Genomic DNA, 20,757 nt, shown 5'->3' with positions numbered 1-20,757 from the left:
GGGGAGGCGGGCAGCAGCTCTTTCTGCCCATGGGTCCTGGCCCTGGGGTTTTGTTTTTTTGTTGTTGTTGTTGTTTTTAAGATTTTATTTATTTGACAGAAGCAGGGCTAGAGAGGGAACACAAGCAGGGGGAGTGGGAGAGGGAGAAGCAGGCTTCCCGCGGAGCAGGGAGCCCGATGCGGGGCTCGATCCCAGGACCCTGGGATCATGACCTGAGTCGAAGGCAGCTGCTTAACGACTGAGCCACCCAGGCGCCCCTAAAGGCAGAGGCTTAACTGACTGAGCCACCCAGGGGCCCTGTGCTTTAATAAAACCACCATTTTGCCCCCAAGACGTCTCAAGACTTGCTTCTTGGCCATCGGCTTCAAACCCTAACGTCTTTCCTACATTAGCTTTACTCACTCTCCTTTGTCCGCGAGATTCATTCTTCGACTCGGTGAGACAAGAACATCGCTCCCCGCATCATTTTGGTGCCAAAACCCGTGAACGCTATCCCCGAAGGGTAAAAGCAGACACTTTTTCTTTTCCTTCCGGGGAGACGTCTCTCCCTTAGATGACCTCTTCTCATAAACAGCAAAACCGGGCACCTGTTGGCCAGTTAAAAGCAAATAGCTCGGCCACAGGTCTTAAGTCTCAGGTGACAGGCTTCTAGAGAAAGGTGTCGTCAATCCCCCTTCCTCAAAGGAAGGAAATGTTGGCCTAACCCTACCCAGTTCTCCTTTCTATTCATTGGCTTTTCTTAATGACTTTTCCAGCATCATTATTAGAGGGAAAAACAACCTTAACTTGACATTGGCAAGGCCTCCACGTCTCCTAGGTCCTCTTTAGCATATGAAGGTTCTTTTGAAAACCTCCCTTTTCCTTACCTCCCCCAACTCTGGAGTATATAATCTGCACCCCTCACGACCCTGGGGCAGCGGCTTTTTCTGCCCACAGGTCCTGACCCTGTGCTTTAATAAAACCACCATTTTGCGCCAAAAAACAAAAAACAGGCTACCAATACATACACACGATATCAGATAAATTCTGTATAAATTCTAACATGTGGGGGAAGAGGAAAGACAGATTACAAAACACAGCAAAACATTCGGTGATTATCTCTATGTGATGGAATTATTCGTGATTATTAATTTTCTTTTTTACCTTTATGGGTTTCTTTCTATTTTCTACAATAAATATGTGGTATTTATATTGGGAAAAATATTTTTCAAAGTAAACAATGAACAAAACTACGAAAGGAGATGAAAACATATGACCATTCTCTTGGATCCGTGGCAAGTCTCCAATATACTATAGTCAAAGGTGAGGAGTAAGACTTTAGACAAGTCGATGATTATCTGGTGAGCGAGCCTGAGTGACGTTTGAATCAATGAATGGCCACGATATAATTAAAGGTCAACCATTCAATTAAAAAATACAATTTCGTAAGCAAGCATATTGAATTAAGTGTTTCCGAGAAAAAGCTAAGACAAGAAATCATGGGTTCCACGTTAGTAAAGAGCCCCCTATGGTTAGGTAAATTGAACATAATTTCAAGGTTTTGTGCAAGTCGCTTATATTACATGTCCTACTAAGCTGCTCATTTCCCTTCCTATTACGGTTTTGTGTGAACCACACAATATTCATTCACTAAGACCTTGCATGAAACGAGCCAATGTCTTCCTACCTCATGTAATTATTCTCCCAATACCGGTCAGGGTACTGTGCTTTTTCAGAAGCATATTTTGGGGGCGCCTGAGTGGCTCACTTGGTTAAGCGTCCGACTCTTGGTCTCGACTCAGGTCATGATATTCTGGGTCCTGAGATCCAGTGCCAGCTGAGTTGGGCTCCGTGCTCAGCAGGGAGTCTGCTCGAAGATTCTTTCCTTCTGCCCCTCCCCCCTACTCTTGCGCATGCTCTCACTCTCTCTCTCTCAAAGTAATAAATAAATCTTTAGAAAAAAATCATATTTTGTTAATCTGAACACTCCATACTTTGCTCTGAGAAAAATACAGCCTTTTCCAGGTCTGTTTAACCAGCAAACTATGAATATGGGCAGTTGATATTTTCTGTCCCTAAACACCTTGCTCTAATGGTCTCCATGTGTGATTTATCTCTGGTGCCTTATGGTACCAGCTCCTCTCTCTCTTTTTTTCTTTTTTCCCTTCTTTCTTTAGTCTATAGCATGTTCTATTACAGTTTTAATGTTGCACACTGCAATATCTATATACATAAGAAGGGGAAACCACGCAGAGTTTTTATGTCCTTGCATTTGAGCAAGAGACACAGTTTGCAATTTTCCTTGCGTTTGCTTTTCCATGTTTGAATGACTAGCTTCTCCAGTTAATTCCAGTTCTCATTCCACAAGGAAATGCTCCAGGCATGTTTCCCCTGGACTTCACAACAGTACCCGCTTCTGGTTTGCCTTCCAAATCTGGCTTCTCTTTTCCAGTCTTCTCTGCAAATTCCGGTTTCTCTAACAGTCCTTTAAGTGGTTTACTTCGGACCCTCTTTTAGATGTTCTTTCTTTTTTGGACTTCACATTTTGATGGGTTGATTTGATTTATTCCAGGGCTTCTGTTCCCATGTGTGTGCAGATAAGACGTTCTCTCTCTCTCTCTGTCTCTCGTCCCAGGACCAAGTGCCTCCTGGATTTCTCCAGGTGCATCTTCCACGGATCCTGACCTTGACATGTTCGACAAGGAACACATGGCCCTCCCACAGAAAACTATTTCTCCACTGGTGTTTGCACCGTCCCTTCCAATTTCCCAAACACAGATGGCCTGGAGTCATGCTTAAATTCCCTCTCCTTTTTTAACATTAAAAAAACAAACAAAACAAAACAAAACAAAAAAACCCTGCATCACTATTGATTTCACCTTCAAAATATATTGTAAAGTTTTCCTTCACTCTCATCACTACACCCTAAACCCACAGTGACTTACCAGCGTTTCAGGTGATGTCCTTGCAGAGGAACTGCCTCCAGCGAGGAGCCCCAGCACCCAAGGATGAGGTTCTCATATTTACCCCATCACAGCCCTCACCCAAAGCTGAGATTTGACACATGGCAGGCAGGAAAATCATTGATGTAAATATATTAATGATTATATACTAAGAAACTAATTAGTGTTTATGCTCATTTTTTACTTGCTCTACTACACAAGAGTATCAGTGTTTACAGCCAAAGACCCTGTTTTTCTTGTTGCTCACGTATCCTTAGGAGCAAGTGTAGCACTGGTCGTCAAAAATGTACTTTATGAATGAATGAGTGAGTGAATGAATGAATGAATGAATTCACATCATAAGTTAACCAGAGATATTTTTGAAAATAGTGTTTCCATTTTTATCCTGAGTTTGAGAGGAAGACTGACAGCTTACAGCTTATTGAGGATGGCTTTCTTGTTCTAAAATAGTCATTGGAATTTATACTAATTCAGAGAGTAGGACCTGTGAGAAGCAGGTAAGTCTGACAGCTATAGGGAAAGGTGACATCCATCTGGATTCAAGAACCACTGAGCAGATCTATCAACGGTGTTCTGCCAGGTGGAGAGGTGGCTTCTTCCCTAAACCCAGCCCCAGACCATCGTTAAACCTGGGACAGTGCAAGGACCTCTTTTGATGAGGTGATGGGAAGGATCCCTGCCAAACTCTGAAATCCCATAATTCTATTCCAGGTTTTGAGGGCTCCCTTCGCATTTTAGGATCTGCAGTTCTCAGAGGAGGATGCAGAAGTGGTATAAAAACTCTAAGGCAAAGAATCTACCTTCAAGGTGTTTACAATTTAAGGAGTCCACCAGTTAAATTTACCAAATAATCCCCATCGCATCAAAGCACAACAAACACGGTAGATACAGAGGGGTGGCGGAGATGGTGACGGACATGAACTTTGGAAACAGACAAACCCCAGGTGAATCCCTGTCACGCCATGTTACTGTGTAAACCCAGGCAATGACATCATTAAGATCAAGTGTCATCTCCCTTGGAGATGAGATGCAATTGGGTGATGGGCATGAAAGAGGGCACGTGATGTGATGAGCAGTGGGTCTTATACACAACCGATGAATCACTGAACACTACCTCTGAAACTTGAGATGTACTAGTAAGTTGGCTAACTGAATTAAAAAAAAGAAAGAAAAAGTGAAGTCTCTTAAAATATTCCATTGTTGAGATTTTCTCTGACCTTCCAATTAACTCTCCTTGATCTCAAACATTCCGCCCTCAAGTATTTACACGGCCAACTAAACTCTACTCAGAGGAGTCACAGAGACGGGGACACTGGATCAGGACTAGAGCCAACTCCCCAGACGGGGGGGAGGAGGGGGGTGTCCTTCCTCCCCTCTGGCTCCCCTGCAAATTTCCTCAGCTTTCACCTGCATTTCATGGCACAGTCTGGTCGTCAGAGAGATTTTCTAAGGTGTCTGGGGTCCCTGCCGACTCTTTGTCCCTCTTAGAACCCCACACTCCCTCAGAGCACTGTGAAGCCTCTGTATGCTAGAAGGATCCGAGCGAAATGGGGACCCCGTGATCCAAGGGCTCTGGGTACTGCTGAGCTCGACAATCCAGTTCCAGGCACAGTCTGGAAGCGCCTCATCAGGATGCACCTGGACTGTGGATGCCCAAACCCTTTTCTACGGTAATCCCTTTCTTCACCAGTTCCATTATTGGAGAATGGAGGCCGGTGGTAACCGTGTCCCCATGGCTGAGAACAGCGGCCAGGCAAGTGTTAGGACCGACAATGCAATTCTAGAACCCACATTTGCTGAAGCTGAGAACCCAGGAGAGTGGCAAGCAGCACGTGAAGCTGGACCTACTTTGCACAGCCCCTAAGAGGGGTTTCCGTGCTGCACGGCCTCCCAGCTGTCCTATCCGGGGCTTCCTGGCAGAGTTCTCTTCTTTCTGTCCCCAGCCTCAGAGTCATGTGGATGCCACCATCAAATGCCTCTCTTGTTTCTATTAAGAAATTAAGCTTTCAGATTGATTCCATTCTACTTCTTCCAGGCTGACAGAAAAAAACTGAATGGTAACTGGATTTTCTATGGCATCATTTCGGCTCAGCTTTTTTTTTTTTTTTTTTTTAATTTACTTTCTCAAGCCAAAAAAGTTCTCTTATGTTTCATTAGATGTATTTTTTACTCCTATCTACGCTTCCACCTGCTTTCTAGTTTTTAAAGGTTTTAACCCGAAGTTTTTACTACAAGTCTTCAATTACTACAGAAAAGAGTCTGCCAGGTGGTTCCCATACTAAGTTTTCCTGCACACTCTACATGCCCCGGGCAGTCAGATGGACCTAAATTCAAACGCATCTTAGTTTGACAGGACTTTTCCCGCATCACATCTTTTGTATGATACTCCCTCATCTTCCTCCCCAGTTCCCAGGTAACACAGATCGCTGCATTTCTCCTGAGTCCTAACTGGCCAGTGACTTGATAAACAGCACAAAATATCATGTGCCCACCACACAAAAGGTCAGAAATACGCGAACGGTCATAGACATGGGGATAATGTGTGCGTTGCATGACACAGTCATTCCTGCCTCATCTACACAAAAACCACTAATGGCTATTCATACTTCAACAGAGAATCTTGAAATTCTGCTATATTATCTGCAGATTATACAGTTCTTAAAGTAAAAATCTTCAGAAAGCTGAGATGTTATGATTTTTTTTTTTTTTTAACAGACTCAAGCATTAAGAGAACCCAGCCTACAAAATCTGTCAAAGAGTGATTTTCATTTGGCAAGTCCTGGCTCAAGCTCTCTGAATTAAATTATATATACACATAAAAGAATAGATCTCCTAATATCTTCACTGAATATGAAAAAATCTAAAGTACAAGTTACCTGACATCATATTTTTACTAATATGGTAAAATATGGTCGCTGTTACAGCGATCTGGTCGCTGTAACAGAGATAATATGGAAAAAGAAATAAGCGTGTTAAGAATCATGAATGACAGCAAAGGTATTAGATTAAAGCACTGGTCAGAAATATGCACTGTTCTGGGTCTGGTGTTTATGAATCCCCCCAAATAAGGGAATAGTTTGCACTGTCCTGGTACAATAATGTGCTTTTCAAAAATGGTTTAAAGATTGAATATTTCTTTACATTTGACTGTGAAGGAATTTCTGATTTTGTGGAGCTTGATTTATGCATAAACACTGCACCCAAGGCCCTGGGATGAGTTCTGAATCAAGGAAAAAATACTCTTATCCCCCACATCCAGCAGCTAGAGTGACGGCCAGGTCTCCTCTTCCAGTGGAGGCAAAGAGGGAGCCCTGATGACTGGAATCAAAAGACCAACGTGTCTCCATCAGATGCTCATGCTGATGGAAATGACTCGATTCTTTTCTCTTCCCGTTAGCTGAAAAGACTGAAAATCGAACCACCTTGGAACGAAGCAGTCGTCATAACAGTGATCTCTTACAGAAATGGTTCCGTTCAAGTCATCGCTAGTAAAATGTAAACTCCCAAGCAAGCTCTACCTAGAAAAACATGGACAGGACAAAATCTGCATGGGACACCGGTCACCGACCTACAGGGAATAAAATTCGAGAAAAATACAATTTGAACTGGAAGTCCAGGCATCTCCCTTGTAGTAAGAGGCTGTATGTGGTCTGATGGTGCAGTGTGTATGTTAGCAACACTAAGTTAACACTGAAACAATCACACTTCAACAGCAACTGTACCATAAAGTCGACTCTAGGTGTGACTGTAGAAACTTGGATGACAGATATTTCTGATCTAGCTCTACCTTCCAACCATCAATAATGTGTTGGAAATTCCTATTATAAATTATGTTCCAGCACTAGAAATGGGATATTCTAAAGACAAAGATAAAAATTTCAAAGCACTGCTCTCATACTAAATTTATCACAGATGTAATGTTCTTGAAAGTGGGTAAATATTTAATTGATATTGGCTTAATGTAAGATATTTCTTTCAGGATTTTCTTGTATTATAATAAATAATCCCATTAAAAGGCTTTTATTTTCTGGGCCATGCTAAAATGTGCTATTTTTTCCAATAGGTAAAATTTACTTTTTAAATGACAAGTTTCTAAGAACATTTGAAGTTAATATTAAAGGTTAAATTTCTTATATTTATGGGAACCAGTGTTTTAGAAATTTATAAGAATCTATAAGGCAGGGCACCCGGGTGGCTCAGTCGTCAAGCGTCTGCCTTCGGCTTAGGTCATGATCCCTGGGTCCTGGGATCCCTCTCTCTGTGTCAAATAAATAAATAAAATCTTTAAAAAAAAAAAAAACACCATCTCTAAGGCAGGGCGCCTGGGTGGCTCAGTTGCCTGAGCATCTGCCTTCAGCTCAGATCACGATCCCAGGGTCCTGGGATCGAGCCCCAAGTCAGGCTCCCTGCTCCGCAGGAAGTTTACTTCTCCCTCTGCTCCCCACTCATGCTGTCTCGCTATCTCTCTCGCGCGCAAATAAATAAATAAAATATATTAACAAAAATCTCTAAGACAACCGTTATGGCATTCTATTTCAATATTCTCATTGTCATTTAAAGGATTAACCAGCAAAAGGCTAGTAGGTACATTTTAATACACCCTTGCAAGTTGTCCTGTTAATACACATATTTATTGGGTTGTAAAGTCGCACGGATATTATGATATCAGCTTTATAAAAATGTCTACAGTGTATCTATATACAATTATAAATGGATATATATGTGATCATATGAATCTATTATTTCTTATAAAACAGGACCTCTTATATGTACTGTTTTATAACCATTTTTCAGATTTGCTCATGTCCCTCACCACCCTGGTCCAAACATTTATCTCCCCTCAACGAAGCTGCAGTGACAACCTCACTATCCAAAGGGAGATCATTTCCATGTGACAATCTGACCACGTACCTACCCATCCTCACATATAGCTCATCGCTGGTGCCAAGCCAGGTTCCCCTTGCATCTGACTGGGTCCCAACTACCTCTCCCTCCTCATCATGCTCTTCCCACTGTCTCCAGTCAAGCCCCTGGCCTCCTCTAGACCTGCCCTTTCTCATCTCATCAAGGAGTCTTAATACACAAGCTGTTACAATGGTCTGGGGTGTTCTAGCCTCCCCCTTCCCCTGATGAACACACCTGGGTCCCCCTTCAGATCTCACCTTGGTGATCAGCTCCTGGGGGAAGTCTTCCCAAACCCTCTGTCTAACCCATGCCTTTGTTTCCCCAAGCCAGGGGCTGGCTAAAGCTTGTCACTCTTCTTCCACTTTATTCGATAGAGACAATCTCACAAATAGCAATGTCATGGGATTTCCCGCCACTCAAGATACCACTGATTTAGAGGCTAATCGCTCTCTTGCTGGGATTCCACAACACTCACTCAGCCAGGAAAAACCCAAAACACTGTCTACGGCTCACCATCCTGAATTATAAGCCTATTCATGCCGTCACCAAATACAGGGGACATGGGTCCGCTCAACAATATCATGAAGTTTACTTTCTACCTGTGCCACGGGTCCAAACTGGGTTGTTCCGGGTTCCAATCAGAGTCATCTTCCTCTGAATTCCACAGCCTTTGACAGGCTGACTCACTCTTGGGTTTAAAACTGTTAGCTCTATCTACACGGAAATGAGACTCAGCCCGTCACTTACTCCTTTCTCATTACATCTTTTCAACCAGCACCGTGTATCTCTCATGTACATGGCCTTCACCTCCACTTGCAGCCTCTAACACAGAGGTCCCTCTCCTGGTGTTTTTCTTTCACGGCCCTGCACCCAGCCTAGCGCCATCGACACAGAAGGCCCGTCCCAGACTGAAAGTCAATCATATTGGTTGATGGCTCCTACGCTATACTTCATCATTCCAAAGCCCTTCTTGAGCCGTTACAGTGAAGGCAAGGTCAGAGGGGGAAACGAAGCAGAGCAGAAATGCTGCGTGATGTTTCTCACTATGTAAACACGGCCAGGTGTCTCGGACCCGACAGCAGGAGCCCAGGCCCCATATGAAATGGCTGTGGGCCACAGTGGTACAGCCTTTCTCAACTAGGGCCCCGGCCTTAACTGTTCTGTCAGTCTTCAAGGCCTGCATTATTAGGATCCCTCCAGAGGTATAAGCCAATCATTTCATTTGAGGAGCATCTTAGAGCAGAGCATCACGGTACAATTCATTTGCTGAAATCCAGTTGGGAGTAGCTAGAAAAACCCCTCAACCAAGCGCATCTCGTTTAGAAAGAGCCAGACGTATAGACATCCATCTACACCCTCAGAGCTCTCTTTCTCTCATTCCACCTCACTCCTGGAGGAAATAAAACTGATAACTACGTTCCCTTGTAAATAACAGCCCTCTTAAATTGCAAGTATGAGAAACTGGAAACAGCTTAAGTTACCCAAAAGTATTACAGCATCTAAACTCTGGAACACTACGCAGCCACTAAATATATGTTTGGACAAAATATTTAAAAACACGGAATAATTTTGTGACATTTAAGAGACAATATGTGGGGCGCCTGGGTGGCTCAGTGGGTTGAGGGTCTGGCTCTTAATTTCAGCTCAGGTCGTGATCTCAGGGTCCTGGGACTGAGTCCCACGTTCGGCTCTGCACTCGGTACAGAGTCTGCTTGAGATTCTCCCTCTCCCTCTCCCTCTGCTTACACTCTCTCCCCCTCTCTCTCTCAAATAAAAAAAACTCTAAAAATAAAAAAAAACTAAATGAGATAGTATGTATATAAAACAAATCCAAGTATTATGTGTGTGTTACACTCACCCACACAGTGAGAACCAGGAGGACATTTATTAAATGTTAATACTGACTTTCTCTGACCAGTGGGATTATGGGTGACTTTTATGTTCTTTTGGGTTTTCTATATTTCCCAATTCTTCTAAAATAAATGTGAATTGGTCCTGTAATTAGAAAAACAATACATCTTACTAAAAGGATATTCAGAAATCAAATCTAAATGCTTTACAGTATTAATGCAAATTATTAAATTTTTAATTGTCTTAAATATAGATGAAAATGTTATTTATCATGAAAAGCACTTTTGAAGAGGCAGTAGTATTATTTACTAAAAATGGAAGCTTAAATAAATGAACTTAGGAAGCCTAAGGAAGTTGTCCTTAGACCCTGGACATGGAAATGTGTTTCTCAAACATACCAAGCCTGGGAAAAACCTCAGGTGCTCACGTTTCTGGCAGATGCCTATGAAAGGTGTGTAACATTTTTCTCCAATCTTCAAAGAATTTTATGTCAAGTTATAGATTTATCATGAAGCACACATTATTGCCTGTTTTCCGAAATCACTTTTATGGTCTTAATCACTGTGAATATCGAGCAAGAATTTTCACCATAAGTCAGGATGAATTTTCACCATAGATTTTAGTCATGGGAAGGGTCAGGTAATGATAGGTTTACAAAAACGCAACATAAGAACAACAACAAAAGTCAAGCTCATAGAAACAGACAGTAGAAAGGTGGTTACCCAGGGCTGGGCTGGGGGGAGATGGGGAGCGACTGGTCAGTTGCAGATGGATAGGCTCTTGAGGATCGAATGTACTGTATGGTGACAGTAAGTAAGAATATTGTTTTGTACACTTGAGTTTTGCTAAGACAGTGGATCTTTAGCATTCTCACCACAACAGAGTAAGAATTACTGATCACTATGTGATGTGGTGGATGTATTAATAACCCAACTGTGGTCATCGTCTCACAAAGTATGCGTATATCAAATCATCATGCTGTACACTTAATATACAATCTTATTTGCCAAGGATACCTCAATAAAGCAAAGAGGCTCCTAAGTTTAATGGCCATGAACAGGGCTTAGAAGGCAGAGCAGCTTCTTTCAAATTCTTACTCTGATGAGCCCCCAAAATATAACCTTGAGTAAAAACACCTGGCTGTTTGCCCAATTTCCTTCATTGACCCACTTGCCTTTAGATCTAGCGAGACAAATGAAGGAGGATAAACAATGAAATCCATCACAGCGATATCAAAAGTGTTCTCGGCAAGGGCCACGCTGAGGTCCCTGCGTGGACAGCAGGCAGCCTGGCCACATGGAGGTGTGGCTGGGCAGCAGTAAATGGGTCCACAAAAGCATGCTGCTCTACAGAGAAGCCTGACGATAAAAATGAGAGGGACACCGCGGTGACAGTTATAGGAAAGACGTTTAATCGGGCTTTTCCTTAGTTTTTTAATTACTGGAAGATCCTGCGACATAACTATGAATTTAAAGGAGGAGCCCAAGAGAAAGACCATGGAAACGGGAGATGGAAAAGTGACGGAGAAATCCTCCGACAGGTGGCAGTTAGTAGACTCTAGAGAGGACGGAGGAGAATTTAGCTTCAGGAGGGAAACAAATACATTTTCAGGCTGGAACAAAGGCTGTGAATAAATAGGAAAAAACTTTAACAGTTTGTTGTTGATTTTGTCTGTTAGGTGGAAGCCGAAGGCATGCAAGCCTGGAAACTTACTTTGTGAAGCTGAAGGCAAGAGAAACTGCTAAGGGAGATTTAATATTGCGTGTGGGGTCATTTACATAAAAAGTCGATAATGACGCCAGGCACAGACCTTACTGGAAAATCAGACTTACCTTGAACCATCTGGATGTATAGCTCATTTTCTAGGGAGGAATATCACCTTCTTAAATAGCAGGCTACCCCATGTCCTAATATTTAACCCAAGAATGGTCTAAGCAACGAATAAGCACCGTTTGGGAACGAGTTAATTTTGATCTACCAATTTATGCCCCCTAACACAAAGTAAGCAATATGTTTTTGAAATATCATTTACTACCTCAGTTATGACAGAACTGTTGGTTTCTGGCAGTTACCTGCAGCACCCATTAAAATGATCTGGTTCCACACTACCCATTAGACACGGTCCATGACACACTCTATCCAAGAGGCACAAAAATTATGGACATCAGACGTTCAAACGCAAGAGGCCAAGGATTGAGAAAACATTCAGTGCAATTTCCAGTAATCGTTCCATCGTAACTGAAGTGAAACAATGATAAACATATTGGCTGAGCCTCACTTAGTAAAGGACTATCCATCTGCTAATATTTTCCCTATGCCTTCTGATTTCAAGGAGTAAAAATACCTTGAAAGGTCTCCTGGTAGTATGTAACAGAATTAATTCACTGTTTTATAAATAAAACTAATTAAAATGACATTTTATCCTTCTGTTGTCCGTTACTCATTTCTTGCAACCACGTTTAATAGCTACCCTTTGTGGAGTAATGTTTATTAAATAATTCCAGGATATGTGGAATATTATATCCTCCCAAGTGTTTCAACAGGAAAGACAAAAAGTTCAAGATGATTTATCAGTAACCCAGGTATATCATTTTCTCAAGCAGAAACATCCTACAGTCTTTTACTCTATTAAATTATTTTCCTTTCAAATCAATTAACACCAAATTCAAGGGATGTATTTCCAGTGGTTCCAAATGCAATGGACTGTTAAAACGTGCAGATTTGGCCCGGCTTTGGAACTGCTCACAGGGCAGAGTAATGTAGCACCTGTGGCCATATTGCAAAATCAGATGTGAAAATTCAGAAAACTGAAATAAATGCAAATCTTTTACTCAAAGTCATATGAGAAGAGAAGGGAGAACTGAGCAAGCTTCCTCGGAGACTGTTCCCTGTGCAGTCAGTCCCAAGGCACGAGATAGCAAAGACAAGCCTACTGTCCCTCCCTCCACAGGCAAGGGATTGAGCAAATTCGGAGCATATTCCATAAGTACTTCTTCAAAGTATATATGCAGTGATACAACAGGCCAGAAATATACATACATAAACATGTTGAAATAAATATGAAATCAAGATTTTCTAGAGAAGACGACCTGACGGGATTTGAGTTAATCATTTATCAGCCTTTGTGATATATTCCTGAGTAATAGAAAAGCTTCTTAAAATCTGGGAAATAGCCAATTACCTTGAAATTAAAAAAAAAAAAAAAACTAGATATAATTCTGAGTTATAGAACATCAGCGTTTGAATATGGAACAAGTTAGAAAATATTTTTAAAATTAGATAATGTGGAATGAAAAATCAAAATGTATATATGTGAGATGCTCAACAATCACTAAAATAAAGTAAGGAAAAGAAAATTCTCAGTGGACAAATGGTGTAATTACAATGTATATTCCACATAATTAAATACATGTGTAATTATATATCAATACAAAAAATTATAGTGCACTAAAATTTTATTTTGGGGGGAGCCAAAACATTTAGATTTGACTTGTTATTCTATAACAGAAACTCTCTGATAACTGATTTCTTCTTATAAAAAAATAAGGATCATATATTAAGTATACTGCTCACATCATAGCAATGCTCTGTAAAACTTCCAGGAAACTCCAAAACCCTATCCAACTGCATGCTGGAAATTGTAAAAATACTGAGACTTTCTTTGTATAAATTTTGAGAACTTCTTGCAGAAATTCATCATTTTTGATCCACCCAATTCCTAAAATATACTGGGTTTAGATGATTTCTATTTCATACTTGAAATTCTAAGAAAGTGCCCATTGTCTTGCTTAGTGATGAACAGGGTGGATCCTCATCATTCACAGGCTCCACCTTCGCGAATTTTTCTGTTGGCTGAATTTTTCTGTAATACCACAAGGAATCCTTGGGCTCCACTTCCACGGTTGTTTGCACACATGAGCAGAGTGGGGAGAATTCTCGTCCACCAGTGCACACATTTGCAACAGAGATCCCACAAGCCAATGCCGGGCCTTCTTGTTTCACCGTCAGTGCAAAGTCTTCATTGTGGTCTAAATTATTTAGTGCCATGTTTTTCACATATTCATTCTGCCCTGGACTTTATAAATTATCCGGTCCTAGCATAAGACTGATATTTTATATCTACAGGCTACATGAGTGTCAAATGCATATTAGCTAAATTAGTTTAAAAAAAAAAAACCTAAGCATGTGTTGCATGGAGCACTGGGTGTTATTCGAAAACAATGAATCATGGAACACTACATCAAAAACTAATGATGTACTGTATGGAGACTAACATAACATAATAAAATAAAACTAAATTAAAAAATAAAATAGCATTTTCAAAAACAAAAAAAAATAAAAGTAATTATTCTATTCTTGCTTAATCTACTAATCACATTTCTCAGTGGTGCCCTTATTTGGCTTGCTCTTGTTTTTGCCATACCCTATAATGTAAAATGTCCTTTTGTTCACGGTGTAGCACCTAGAACAAAGTGGTTATTCAACAAATATTCAAAAGAACGAATAAGCTGTAATTTCCTCAAGGGCAGGAATTCTGTTAAAAACAGTAATCAATAAACATTAATTAAATGATCAGTAAATGAAGGTCACTGCAGAACATAAATGTCAGAAATACAACTTTGTACCTGATGTGAGAAAAGGGTCACTGCACAACCATGACCATGTGAATCTGGAAACTATAGATTTAACTCTGTGATCACACATGAAATAAAACCAGCTTTTCTTTCTCAGTCTGCCAAAGAAAAGCAATATAATCAGAGGATGAGATGTGCATGTTTTCTAAAAATCCTGCATAATTTCTTAAAATCTTCGTTAGAGATAAACGCACCAGAAAAAAATCCCAAATCTCAATTCCAAAATAATTAAAGTATGTTGCGAGGATCAATGTCAGGGTCTAAACTATAATTGAAAACCACAGCAACAAATAACTCTAGTGAGTTTTATACCTAAACTTTTCATTTTCTTGTAAAGAAATGTTGTAGACACTGCTTTACTAGATGTGAGCAAGAGAGTAAGATTCAATAGATGCCATATCTCATTACTGTATGCCTAACTGGCTAAAAATTAAGAGAATGGATTGAAAGAAACACCATGTATGTAGCCATTTTAGTTAGGACTCACTTGCAAAGTATTAAGGCACATAATTTCCCAGAAAAAAAGCCAGGGGAGTAGAGCTTCACATGACATCTGCACAATTTGTTTTATGAACTCTGTGACCCACAACCTTAGTCTCTAATTATCTTGTAACTCCAGGAAAATAAAGGATGACATACATACACATTTTTTTTATCAACCAAAGTGTTACATATTGTGAAATATTAATAGTTAAATATATAGCCTTTTATATGCTGTCAAATCTCCAAATGGTAATAAACTAAATTGCTTTACTTACTAGTACAAGCAGCAGGACAATATCAGGGTTATCACAAGCACAGGCGATGTGCATTGGTGTCCAAAAGTCTTCATCCTGGTGGTTGACATTGACCCCCCTGTCAATCAGGATCTCGGCAATGAAGGCATTATCATACCGAGCGCACTGAAAGAAAGAACAACAACAAAAAAAAGGAATGTATTTCAAACTATGATAAGGTTTATTGCAAATGTCCAGGGATAAAAATTTCAATGCCAATTTAGAGATTGAGAGATGGGGCTAACTGTTCTCCAGCTATCTGACAAGCTAAGGGGCATATGGAGGATGGAGGACTCAAGGGAAATGGCATCCATACACAGTAGAAATAAAAATGAGAAAATAGGGACAGACATTATTAAGAAGGAGGAAAAAGTTTCACTATTTGGGTCCTCCACATTTGTAGATAGGATTACCAGAAAATCTTGGACCATTTATCAGAATTATCTTTCTGAAATACAGATTTGATCATATGATCCTTCTGCTTTAAAATGTACATATTTCGTCACTGAATTTTTCAAAGAATAAAGTTTCACCACCTTATGGCATCCAAGACCGATGAAGACCCTTTGTGGTCCTTCTAAACTCATCCCCCATCATCCAAATGCAGCCTTCAGCCTAGCTGTATAAGACAACTAAAAACTCCATGGTGCCATCTTGGAACAGTTAACTATTGTAATTTCAAAATCTTCTAACATGAATTTTAATCATTGTATTTTATAGAAATTTCATAATCTACTAAATCAAACTCTCCAGGGACTTGTTCTGCTCTTACTTTTTATATATTATTTATAGGTAAAATTCATAAAAATATTTGAAGTCAGGGCTGGCTCCAAGGGTGCACAATCTCTGTAAGTCATGCTTAGGTGGGTCCTGCACTTGGTTTAAGTCTCTACTGTTGCCATGATGAATTTTCGATAATTACTGAAGAGTCCCACATATTCATTCTGCCCTGGACCTTATAAATTATCCAGTCCTAGTATAAGACTGATATTTTATATCTACAGGCTACATGAGTGTCAAATGCATATTACCTAATTAGTTAAAAAAAGAAAAAAAAGACCTATGCTAAATAACCTAACTACCTATTAGCAAAATTTCTGGGTTGAAAGATACATGCTTTCCGTGGGATGTGGATGCATCAGACAGGTTCCCCTCCCAAAAAGCAGTAATCGATACTGCCACTGGCAGTACCATCATGCCAATGTGTCAACAATTCCCTGCATCAATTAAAAACAAATCACCCGAGGACTTCCCTATCAAGTAACAGGGACCAGATTGGCATTTCTGCCTGAATCAATTGAAATGAAAACAAAAACACTCAGACAAAATATGACTTTGGAGAGCTGGGGAGGGAACAAGGCAGTCCTGCTGCTGCTATTGCTCCAGCTCACTGCCCTGAGGGACTTCCCAAGCTGCCGCCGCACAGCAAGAAAAACACCCCGGGCCACTCAAGAGGGGACTGAACTGAAAGTCCAGAGACCAAGCTGGCCAGCATGCACCAGACAGAGCCACAGAGAGGACAGAGCTGCAGAGAGAGAGAGGACTTCAAAGATCTTCGGTCGGTCCCCTCATGTATGCAGAAAAATCATGATCGGCACACACACACACACACACACACACACACACACACTCACTCTAGGAATCTACTCAAGGCCAGGAACAGAAGCCCCTGAAAAAGAAGAGGAGTCAGAGCTCATGAATTGCCAGAAAGAGTGTCTGTTTCCAGCAACCAGGAAGGAGGTCTTCTAATCAATGCAGCACTGGGTGGAGTACCAGACATGTCTTGCTTCAGTGCGGGGGTGGAAGGGGGGATATGAGCCCTGAGCTGGAAGCTGCTCTACTCCCACCTAGAAATACTAAACTCAAGTTCTGAAAGCCTCAAACCACGTAACTTCAATGCCCCCCAAACAGAGTTCAAGATTACTTACAGAAATATAAAAATATTCATTACCCAAACAAGGCAAAATTCACTACGTCTAGCATCCAAGGAAAAATGACCAGATATACAAGACAGCAAGCAAATAGGACCCACAAGGAGGAGAAGGAGTGATCAATGGGAGCCAACTTAGAAGTGATACGCTTGTTAGAATGAACAAACCTGCGTGTTAAAAGTGTTACGATAACTACATTCCATATGTTCAAAAAATTGGGCAACTGTTGAACGTGGTAAGCAGAAGCATGGAAGACAGCAAAGAGACTCAAATTTAACTCCTGGAGATGAGAACTACCTTGGCTGCGGTGAAAAATATACCAAGGGATGGGATCAACGATGGACTGGCTCTTGCAGAAGATAAGACTGGTGAACCTGAAGACGGTAACGTAGATTACACAAAGTGAGACAGAGCAAAAGAGGACTTTCAATAAGTGAACGGAGCATTGGTGAGCCATGGGCAATCTCCAGACAGTAACCAAACAAACTGATAGCCCTGGAAATGGGGACTACATGGATTGATTTATATTTTTCCTATTATTTAATTTGCATTAAAATTAGTAATTACAAGATAGCCCAATTTTTAAAATTAGGTACAAGATTTGAACTGATACTTCACCAAAGACAGAAAAAAGAAGACACATGACTTGTGGTTCCCAATCATAATACAGTCATGGAAGAACATTCCTATCTTCTTCTAGTACCTGGTGGTCTCAAGAACGTATGGTCAGCGTGGTGCAAAATCATGGTACAGGTTCCATATGAAGGAATACAAGCAGAGGTTGTCAGTATTGGGGTGCATGGAAGCACCTGGGGCAATGGTGCACATGAACTCGGAAGGATTGGTTTCAGTTTTGAGCCATGACCTTTGCCTAAGTGATGTACTGCATCACGTGCAACAATAGCGAGGACGCTGTGACCCAGAGCCCCATCTACTGTAGCTGCAGGTTTGGGTACAATGACTAATAAGATGAGGATCAGAGTATAAAAGACTCAATAAATAGGATTTAGAATTGGGGCCTGGATCCAATTTCTTTCAGGAAACTCACATGCAGGTAATGCCTATTCCACCCTCTTTATCTTTCTGATAACTCACTGCATGATCAACAGTGATGTGACCTCCTCCTTCCCTGTCTGTCAAGATCTCCCCAGCCCGCACCTCAGGAATCCACATTTACAATTCAAAGATGCCTACAGTTTGGCTTTTCCGTGTCTTTCACCAAAAAAGAGTTAATTAGATACAGCGTGGAAAATGATATCAGCCTCTCAAGTAATGGAATTTTTAGATTCACATTTCAGAGGATCATGAATAATAATTTGACAGCAATAAATACCTTCTAATCACACTTGTCTGAAAAGATTACAATGGTTGAACATTCCTGTTACAATGTTCTTACAACATTATTGTTAGATAGTAAACCTCATTTTCACTGGAAAGAATTTTCTCCCAGCTAGCAAATCTTCCTTCCCCATTCAGACTGTTCTTCATCCAACTTCAACCAATTTCTGGCAAGAGTTTACAGCAGCAAGAAGGGGGCTGAACCGCCACTCGGTCACCTTCAGAGAGCTCTGACACCACTAGTCATCTCCCCTGGCTCCTCCCGTCACCGCCCTCTGCCTCTCCAAGGTCCAGGCAAGACGGGCTACATAATTTGTGGGACCCAGTGTAAAATGAAAAAGTGGGGCCCCTTATTCAAAAATGACCAAGAATTTGGGGGCATCTGGGTGGCTCCGTCGGTTAAGTATCCGACTCTTATTTTAGCTCAGGTCATGATCTCAGGATCGTGAGATTGAGCCCCAAGTCGGGCTCTGTGTTGGGTGTGGAGTCTGCTTAATATTCTCTCTCCCCCTCGGCCCCTCCCCCCACACCGTCTCTGTCTCCCTCTCTCTCTCTCTCTCTCAAATAAATAAATACATCTTTTTAAAAAATGACTGAGAATTTTAAGATGGTGACAGCAGAGGAGGAAACCAAGCATGGGCCCTGCAGAGCACAAAGCCTGGAGTGACCACATGGACCATGTGCCCGTGAAGCCCGCCTTGAACTGCCAAACCTCTTAATCAACCAGCCCCCCAGGTCCCTCAAGTCCACACACTGCACTTCCTTCCAGGGAACCTCTGGACCCTAGTCCATTTCAAATAAACCCTCCTCACCTAGGAATGTCCACAGAACCTAAATCTATCTGTCTGGAAATACTATCTCTGCTGAAGCCTCCTCCACTGAGTAGGTAAAATTCTTCTCCCATCAGGCCCTGGAAAAGCTTGGCCACTTTCTGAGCTTATTGACTTTTTTTTTTCTTTTTTCTTAAGTAAGCTTTACACCCAACGTGGGGCTTGAACTCATGACCGAGAGATCAAGAGCCCCATGCTCCACCAGTTGAGCCAGCCAGGCACCCCTGAGCTTACTGATTCTTTTAGAGTCATCATTTGTTCACCTCAATTTGCTACTTTCTAAGATTCACTCTTCTCCCAAGAGGGTCGCTCTCCCCTTTCATCAAAGTTAGGGACTACAATCACGGTCATCGCCACAGTCTGAGCACAACAGCAATATTGGGTTACCCACCTTCTCTGAAAGCATAAAATGTCTTCCCTCCAGGACCCCAGAAACCTCCACCATGTTTTACTTATTTACCACCCCCTGGCTTGCCCCCATGAAGACTGGCTCCCTGTTAAAGTACTAAATCCCAATATCCCAACCCATGATCAAAACATTCCATTCTGCCTCCTAAGGCATACTTAGAGAGCAACACCACAAATAGCTCCTTCCTCCAAGACTGTTTATTGAGTTGCCTAGGATTAGTGAGAACCAACACTCTCCACACTAACTCAGCGGTCCACAGCTTCTCAGGGAATACATTCTTTCACTGTTTGGAATTGTTTCTAAACAAAGGTAACGTCTCTCGATGTACAAACCCAATACAATGCGTAGTATTGATTCAGCTGAAAAGACCCTAAAAACCATAGAAACCAAATAACAAATACAGACAATTTTAAACTTAAAATGTTCTGTCTTTTCCCTACCTTTTGTCATAAGGGATATTTTATGTATTTTAGTTCTTCTGGTTGGCTAATGAGCATGTCTTGAGCAACCCTGAAATCTATCACTCAGAAAATCAAAAGCTGAATTCCCACATTAAATTCACTGGTTCATACATGAAAGTTCTTTTGCAAGTTTTTTTTTTCTTTTTTTAAACGTGGGTCGAACCTGTCACATTAGTTTTCTCAATGTCTATACATTTTCAGGTACACTTCCCTTTCTTCTCGTCTGTGTTGATTTCAAAGCCTCTAGGGCAGAAGAGACTAGCAAAGAGTTACTGGGACAACATCCAGATTGATCCAGATATCAGTTATTGAGTAGGTGTCACATGCTAGGCACAGTTCTACTATTAAACAAAAAAATTATCTCTGAACTCTCTGGAAGTGGTGGGGAGAGGGGAAGCAATTTGGATTAATCATTGTCCATTTTTCTTGTTCTATATTTATGGGTTCTCAGTGGTTAAAAACTTTTCTACAGCCAGAGACAGATGGAGAGAGACAGAGACAGAGATACACAAAGAGAGAGACACACACACACAGATTTGTATCAGTAGGAAAATGAATTTGAATTTGTTGCAATTTTTAAAATTTTTGAAATCTCTCTAGAACTTCCATATGGCCCCCTGTACTAAACATCAATCCCACTAGCCACCTCTTTCAGCCAGTGCCTAGATCTGTACAAAATT

The 20,757-nt window shown here is 41.1% G+C and overlaps 1 protein-coding gene across 4 annotated transcripts in view; it reads right to left on the bottom strand.

The window, feature by feature from the left end:
* The window catches only part of MYO16 (myosin XVI), a 593,786-nt gene that overhangs the window by 376,632 nt on the left and 196,397 nt on the right, over positions 1-20,757 (bottom strand). For all 4 annotated transcript variants that reach the window (XM_073887420.1, XM_073887418.1, XM_073887419.1 and 1 more), the window contains exon 4: positions 15,091-15,234. In XM_073887420.1, coding sequence (XP_073743521.1) covers positions 15,091-15,234 — 144 coding nt within the window. The remainder of the gene's footprint in view (positions 1-15,090; positions 15,235-20,757) is intronic.

This window comes from Callorhinus ursinus, unplaced genomic scaffold, assembly GCF_003265705.2.
Source record: "Callorhinus ursinus isolate GAN/ISIS: 27379988/994484 unplaced genomic scaffold, GSC_fseal_2.0 scaffold79, whole genome shotgun sequence".
Classification (NCBI taxonomy): Eukaryota; Metazoa; Chordata; class Mammalia; order Carnivora; family Otariidae; genus Callorhinus; species Callorhinus ursinus.
Note: the sequence above shows the minus strand (reverse complement) of the source record. Positions and strands in the feature narration are given on the sequence as shown.